General features: G+C 33.5%; 1 protein-coding gene across 2 annotated transcripts in view; it reads left to right on the top strand.

The window, feature by feature from the left end:
• Positions 1–1,810: 1,810 nt before the first annotated feature.
• Positions 1,811–7,825, top strand: part of LOC111455785 (fimbrin-2-like) — a 6,962-nt gene continuing 947 nt past the window's right edge. For both annotated transcript variants that reach the window (XM_023097395.1, XM_023097394.1), the window contains exons 1-14: positions 1,811–2,083; positions 2,266–2,436; positions 2,618–2,862; positions 2,953–3,124; positions 3,666–3,704; positions 3,894–3,962; positions 4,065–4,181; positions 4,326–4,537; positions 4,800–4,955; positions 5,230–5,429; positions 5,558–5,715; positions 6,429–6,525; positions 6,765–6,856; positions 7,473–7,803. In XM_023097395.1, the coding sequence (XP_022953163.1) occupies positions 1,997–2,083; positions 2,266–2,436; positions 2,618–2,862; positions 2,953–3,124; positions 3,666–3,704; positions 3,894–3,962; positions 4,065–4,181; positions 4,326–4,537; positions 4,800–4,955; positions 5,230–5,429; positions 5,558–5,715; positions 6,429–6,525; positions 6,765–6,856; positions 7,473–7,661 (2,004 nt within the window). In that variant the 5' untranslated portion in view covers positions 1,811–1,996 and the 3' untranslated portion in view covers positions 7,662–7,803. The remainder of the gene's footprint in view (positions 2,084–2,265; positions 2,437–2,617; positions 2,863–2,952; positions 3,125–3,665; positions 3,705–3,893; positions 3,963–4,064; positions 4,182–4,325; positions 4,538–4,799; positions 4,956–5,229; positions 5,430–5,557; positions 5,716–6,428; positions 6,526–6,764; positions 6,857–7,472; positions 7,804–7,825) is intronic.

Below are 7,825 nucleotides of genomic sequence, written 5' to 3'. Positions count from 1 at the left end.
AAAAAAAAAAAAAAAAAAAAAAAAAAGGGAAGAAATTAGGAGAAAAAGGAGGAATGGACACGTGAGGTTAGTTTTAGATTACAGCGGCCTTACAACTACACATAATGTCAAAATAATTGGTAGTAAGTCCTCTTTATAACGTCTTTAAAGCCGATTTGGTAGCTTACAAATCTCCACATCTTAATATTCATAAAATATTAAATAGTTAATAAATTATTGAAATTCATTAAAAAAAAAAACATTTAAATTAACAAGGAATTAAAGTTCTTTTTTTTAGCGTTAAAAAAATAGTTTTATGTTATTAATAATAAAGGGTCGATATATTCAACATTTTAAAATTTATAGACCAAAATTTATCGTATGAAATTTAAAATTTTAAGATAAAATTGATTTTTTTTTGGAAGTTAAAAAATCAATTTATAATTTAATTAGTAATTTTAAAAGCTCCAAATAAGTTGAGTTCGTTTATTTATTTATTATTATTATTATTTTATATATTTTCTTTTAATTCTTTCCGAGAAGAATGTCGAGTAGATAGCGTGGCTATACCACAAGAAATGCGGAAAAATATTGGAGTCATCACATGCCGACGTTGGATTTCAAATTTTGATTGGGTGTGGGGTATGAATGTGGCATATTTCGAGAATCGATGATCACCTATCTTCGAGAGGTGGGTGATGAAGCCCAACGACACATTTTTCCGCTAACAGATATTATCTGTGTTTGGCTCGTTATGTATCATCGTTAGCTTCACGGTTTTAAAACATGTCTACTAGTATCTCACAATCCACCTTATTTGGAGCCCAGCGTCCTGCTGACACTCATTCCCCTCTTTAATTTATGTGCGATCTCACAATCCATGCTCCTCGAAGTTCAATGCTCTTGCTGGCTCATCGTTTGATGTCTAACTCTGACGAATTAAATTTCAAGCTTTAGTCATTATGGATAAAACTTTGAAATTGGACTAAATTATTTAAACACTATTTGATTACTTAAATTAAAAAAAAAATAAAAAATAAAAAAGAAACGAGAAACGACGGTTGCGTGATTAAGTCAAATTTCTCTTTCGGTGAGAAAGCACACAAACTTTGCCGGTTTTCCTAAATGACGAAACTACCCTTTTTCAGAATAAAATTTGAAATTTTTGCCATCGACACGTGTCATTTTTGCCCCGTATTGTACGCTCCACGTTAGGGTTAATTTTGTAATTTCGACATATAATCAATAATAAAAAGGGTTCCAAATAAAAATTTAGGCTTTCTTATTAAATGGTATTAATTTTCTCTTCATCATTCCTTCACACATTTTATTTTATTTTTCTTAGAACAGTTGAACTCTTTAGTAAAATTTATTAAATAAAAATAAAATTTAAAAATTATTATCATTATTATTTAATTTTTAAAACACGGAATTAACTTCGAAAACATAGTTAAAAATTAGATAACAAAACCCAATTAATTATCTTATAGAGCTTGAAAGCTTGAAAATGACATTAATAGTTAAAATTTGAGATATTATTTTTCTAATTAGGGGAGAAATTAATAGAAATTGGACAATTTTAAAAAGGTAAAAATGGAATATTTTTCCATAAATTAATGAATATTTTATTTGTTTTTTAAAACATTATAATCGAGGACGTAAAAATTGGAGAGTATAGCCGTTTAGAGGGGCATTTTAGTCACAATAAAAAGAGAAAATTAAAATTAAAATTAAAATTAAAATGATTTAAACGACAAGAGCGGCCCCAACTTGTGTACAACGCTCAGTTCTTTCTTTTAATATATAGAGAGAGAAAGTGAAATGGGGATAGTGAAGTCATTATTTGAATTCTTTCTCTCTCCTAACGATCTTTGAAATTCTGACAGCTTCGAAGCTTTGGCCTACCATCGCCATTCATCTTCTTCCCCACTTTTCCCTTCCCTGATTGCTGAAGCCGAAGCCTGGACGGAAGAAGAGCAAGAGCTAGAATCATCAGCATCTTCCTTGAACCGGAGCCATGTCTGGATATGTTGGCATTCTCGTCTCAGATCCATGGCTCCATAATCAGTTCACTCAAGTCGAGCTTCGGAGTCTCAAGTCTCATGTATGTACTTCCTCTCTTTCTTGTTTTGATTAGTTTGAGTGAATTCTGGTGGCTTTTGGTTTGATGTGAAAAGCACTCTGTCGCATTATTCTTGATTTGTTTCTGGTGTATGTTTTGGCTGTTTTGGTGTTGAAACCGTTGGTTCTTAGTGTTTTTGGTTTGGATCTGATTGGATTTTGTAGTATATGAGTATGAAAAGAGAGAGCGGCAGGCTTACCCTTGGAGACTTGGCTTCCAAGATGTCGAGGCTTAAAGTTGTTGGAGAGAATCTTACGGAGCAAGAGAGAGCTTCCTTCATACAAGATTTGTATCAGAATCAGGATGATGAAGTCGATTACGAATTCTTCCTTAAAGTACGTTGTGTTTGTCTTCTTTATCTCCTCTCTTCTGCTTTTCTGTGTACTTCTTTGATAGACTCTGTCAGATGATGTTCATGTTCAATTTATCTCAAATTTTTTTCCGACGAGAATGTCGAAAGGAAAAAACGGAAGTTCGGATGTATTACTTGATGATTTTCTTTAACGAACATGACAGATTTATCTGAAATTGCAAGCTCATGCAAGTGCTAGAACCGGAAGTACTGGTGCGAAAAATTCATCGGCATTTCTCAAGGCTGCCACCACTACTTTGCTTCACACAATTAGCGAATCGGAGAAAGCATCTTACGTCGCACATATCAACAATTACCTTTCAGAAGATAAATTTCTTAAGAGATACCTCCCCATAGACCCTTCCACGAACAATCTATTCGAGATTGCGAAGGACGGAGTTCTTCTCTGGTAAGTCGTCATTAATATGTTTTAATCGCCTTTATTCTTAATTGATTTGGATTCGATCACAACGACGAATTCTGTTATTGGTGGTTGCAGTAAACTAATCAATGTGGCGGTTCCTGGAACTATTGATGATCGTGCAATCAATACAAAGGCTGTGCTCAATCCTTGGGAAAGAAATGAAAACCATACACTTTGCCTCAACTCTGCAAAGGCCATTGGATGCACTGTAGTAAATATTGGAACACAGGATTTTATTGAAGCGAGGGTATGAATATTTCTCTTAGCTATCAAAATAGAGTCTAGAAGTTGTTTCTTATACCTTCCATTTGAAGTATTACTTTCTTTCATCTACTAAACCTTCTTTACCATTCAACTTTGGAGTATGTTTGAACTTTTTATTTAAAAGAAAAAAGCACCATAAAGCCTAAGACAGGGCAGGCAAACGAATGTAATCAATATTTAGGAACAAATTGGAAGCAGACAACGTTCCGAGGAAAACAATTTCAATTGCATTGGTTAATTAGAGTTTGCCCATGGTTTAGATGATTGTCAGAGACAAAATAGCGCAATTCTGATTTTTATTTTTCCATTTCTAGTTAATTTATGAAGTAAAAGCTAAAATTTTCTTTCTATTTTCTCATTTATATAATAACTCATCATGGTCTACAAGAATTAAAATGTTGAAGAATGAACTGAAGATCCCTGGAGACTACATTCCGCTCGAGTTATTTTGAAATAGTATACTGAGTAATCTTTGCAACTTTACTGATCAGAATGAGTTCTGAGTCATCTGTTTTCATTTGCAGCGGCATCTTGTACTTGGACTTATATCTCAGATTATTAAGGTAAAATACTGTTATGATCTTTTGACATAATGTTTTTTTTAGTATATATACATATATATATCCTTTTACCATTATCTGGTTTTACACTGCCTTTTACAATTGATTAATTGTAATTACTTTCTACGTTAAACGTGTTGCAAAAGTGTTATGTTTAGATTGATTCACTTGTCCTAATGGTTATTGTACCAGATACAATTATTGGCAGACCTCAACCTCAAAAAGACCCCTCAGTTGGTGGAGTTGGTTGGTGATAGTAAGGTAATGATGGACTTTGAATTACATATAATATGCTTTTTTACAGAATACAAACTTTTAGCAGCAAATTATTTGGAAGACATTATTGAATTCTCTAACTGCCAGGATGTGGAGGAGTTGATGAGCCTACCTCCAGAAAAGATCTTACTGAGATGGATGAATTTTCAACTTAAGAAAGGAGGATACAACAAGACAGTAACAAACTTCTCTTCTGACATAAAGGTGAAATGGTGCTAAAATTTGTTCCTAATATTCACTGAACCTATTTTTTCCTCACCAAAGTGAAGAAGTTAGCTTGGAAATTTATTATTTTCCTTCTATGGATTTCTTTTTTCATTTTTGAACATGTGAGATAATGTCCTGCAGGATGCAGAAGCATATGCTTGCCTTTTAAAAGTTCTTGCACCTGAGCACAGTAATCCGTCAACATTGACAGTAAAAGATCCTTTAGAACGAGCGAAGATGGTTCTTGAACATGCAGATAAAATGGGTTGCAAAAGATATCTCACAGCTAGAGATATTGTGGAAGGTTCACCTAATTTGAACCTCGCTTTCGTGGCTCATATCTTTCAGCATAGGTGAGAAAAGAATCAACTCCTTGAGCAAGCTGCATTGGTTCTTATTTTGTGCAATCCAGTTCTATGGACTATTATCTCTGGGTGACAGCTTCTAAATATTTTAATTGTATCCTATATTTTTGTATGACACTAGAGCTATGCAAGCCCACGAAAAATTGCAAAATTGACATATAAACATGACATGAAAGCAAAACTACGCTGTTTCTTCTTGTTTCCTGCCTATTATCTTTAAGTTGTTTATGACATTTACCATACTTTGTAGGAATGGGCTGTCTACGCAGACGAAGCAAATATCTTTTCTAGAGACGATGCCAGATGACGCCCAAGTTTCTAGGGAAGAGAGAGCATTCCGTTTATGGATAAATAGCATGGGGCTTTCAACTTATATCAATAATGTCTTTGAGGATCTTAGAAATGGGTAAAAATTATTTTATCTCTTCCTGCGTTATTTTGTTTTGACCTAAAAGAGGATACAGTTTTATTTACTTGATTAATCTTTTAAGTTAGCGTACCAGATCAGAGTAAATCTCTAGATATCATTGCTTTTTTAATAATGAAGAAATTTCGTTTTCGAAAATATTGCAACCTATTGAAGAGTGGGTTATCAAATGGGATCATTCTTATGTCTATGCTTACAAACTGATAGACAATCTTAACTGTGAAAGAAATAATATATTTCCTTCATTTTTCAGGTGGATTCTTCTTGAAACGCTAGACAAGGTGTCCCCAGGAATTGTTAGTTGGAAGATTGCTAATAAGCCTCCGATTAAAATGCCGTTTAGAAAAGTAGAAAACTGCAACCAAGTTGTCAAAATAGGGAAGCAATTGAAGTTCTCTCTGGTTAATATTGCTGGAAACGATATTGTGCAAGGGAATAAAAAATTGATACTGGGTAAGCCAGTCAATATTTTCATCTGTTAAGCAGACATTACTACTAAAGATGATTTTCTGTATAGTTTGATATTTGGAATTATTCCATTGGTATATTGCTCAGGTGAAGATTTCTGGCTTTCTTTTCAGCTTACTTGTGGCAACTGATGAGATACAACATCCTTCAACTTCTAAAAAACTTAAGATTCCACTCCTTTGGAAAGGAAATCACTGATGCTGATATTTTGCAATGGGCCAACAACAAAGTCAGAGGTTCTGGGAGCCAGTGTCACATGACTAGTTTTAAGGTATTGACTTTTTCATGCTCCGTCTTCTCAAAGTGGCATTATATTGCGATGTTTCAATGATCTCAAGTGGTCAGGTTGGTGTTAATTTGAACTAGTGTGAAGTCCTAACTATTTCTTTTAAAGTGCATATGATCATTGAGTTTTGAAAGACGAAGTATAATTGTTTATTGGTCAATCCTATTTTGGTTGGGCTTTCTGCTTTTCTTATTTTACACACGCACATATATTTTTCAGAACATCGAATCCTTAGACTTTTAAACTTTTGTTTTGTTTTCTTTCCTTATTGGGCTAGAAAATATTGTATTGGTTTTAAGCTTTACATCACAGAACCATTTTGCCGATTTTATTAATGATTTGATAGAAATTTAGCATAAACATATATATTTTATTCATTTATTTGAAGTATCCCAATGAAAAAAATAAGGAAAATCATTCTCTTGTTTTGGAGAAATAAGTGGCTTTGAAAGAAATATATTCTATTTGATCTCAAAGTTCTTATATAGCACTTCTTCTAATCATGAATGAGAGATCGATAGGACATATAAGGACCTACTCTCAAATTAGAACCTTAATTGTTTTCAATAACTAACATAATCCTCTGTCTTCGAACAAGAAACCGTAAGAAGAAAAAAAAGTAATTATTAGAAGTAATATTTTCATTTAATTTCGTTATTGACGATAACTTGTTATTATCATAATATGCTAATCTACAGGACAAGAGTTTGTCGAATGGAACATTTTTCCTGGAGCTTCTTAGTTCAGTGCAGCCTAGAGTTGTCAACTGGAGTCTTGTTACCAAAGGAGTCACCGGTATGCTTTTATTATGTATTTTTGCATTGTAAGCTATTCCTTCTATTTCTGAAAAATACTTCAAAATTTAGCCAAACGTCGAAATTAACAGGTGTTCGGAAACTTTTTGTCTATTTAAAGTATGTAATTTAAAAATGGAAACATTGTTTACAACATCAGGGGACCAAGAAAAGGGCATCCTCACGTGTCTACAAAATTTCTAATTGTTTGCTCTTTTCCTTTAATCATGACCAACATAGACGAGGAGAAAAAGATGAACGCAACCTACATCATTAGCATTGCAAGGAAGCTTGGATGTTCCATATTTTTGCTTCCTGAAGACATCACTGAGGTACTTATCTGAACTTCAGCTCTATCTTTCTTCCCCCTTTATCTTATTGACTGTTACATTTTTAAATTGTTAAAGAATGAATTGATAGGATAAAATTCAAAAGATCTAACAAAATGTTGACAGATTAATATTTAGATAAACCACTCATATCCAGAAATTCTGCAAAGATGGCTTCCCATTGAAATCCATAAAAATAGGAAATTCGAAAAAATAGTTAAGAGAAAATTTATCAAGTTTTGGGTGTTCTAATTTTTTATAGAGACTCGCTCCAAAGCTCTTGTAGCTAAACACATGTGCCTTAGAGGGAACATGTAGGCAAGAGTGTGAACATGAACTTGTAGTTGTGCTTGAGTTAGGGTTATTGTGATGAGCATGATGTGCGAGCAAGGATGCTGGGGCGTTGATGTGGCGTGCACAAGGTGGGAGAGGCTTGAGGGCCAGCAGGGAATGGTTTTAGAAGTTTAATTATGTAGTTTTATGGTGTGGTCCAAAACAAACCTGGCTCGTAGAATGTTTAATATTTTGGGAGATCGAATTATGAGGAGTAAATTAAAATGAAGTTGAAAAGGGTGGGAATTAGATTAATATTAACATCTTTTGTTTTATGTACCATTAGGTGAATCAAAAGATGATCCTCACCTTAACTGCAAGTATCATGTACTGGTTTCTCTTGAAACAAGGAGGCGAAGAGAAAGGTTGGACAAGTTCAGACAGTGAAAACAGCAGCCAATCAGAGGTTGTTTCGAACTCGACGACCGATGACTCAGCCTCCGAGTCATCAGCAGACGAAAATGGTAACATGTAAATCAAACATGAAACAAAATTCCAATGATGATTACATTCTTTTTAGCTGTTTAATTTTCAATTGGAATTTGTGATTGCAAAAGAATGTGTATTGGGTAATGGGGCATTTTATAGGAAGTAGAAATCAAAGTGCTTTTTGAAAGGTTTTTTTTTTTTTTTTTTTTT

Source organism: Cucurbita moschata, unplaced genomic scaffold (genome assembly GCF_002738365.1).
Source record: "Cucurbita moschata cultivar Rifu unplaced genomic scaffold, Cmos_1.0 Cmo_Scf00018, whole genome shotgun sequence".
Classification (NCBI taxonomy): domain Eukaryota; kingdom Viridiplantae; phylum Streptophyta; class Magnoliopsida; order Cucurbitales; family Cucurbitaceae; genus Cucurbita; species Cucurbita moschata.
This window is presented reverse-complemented; position numbering and strand designations above follow the sequence as displayed.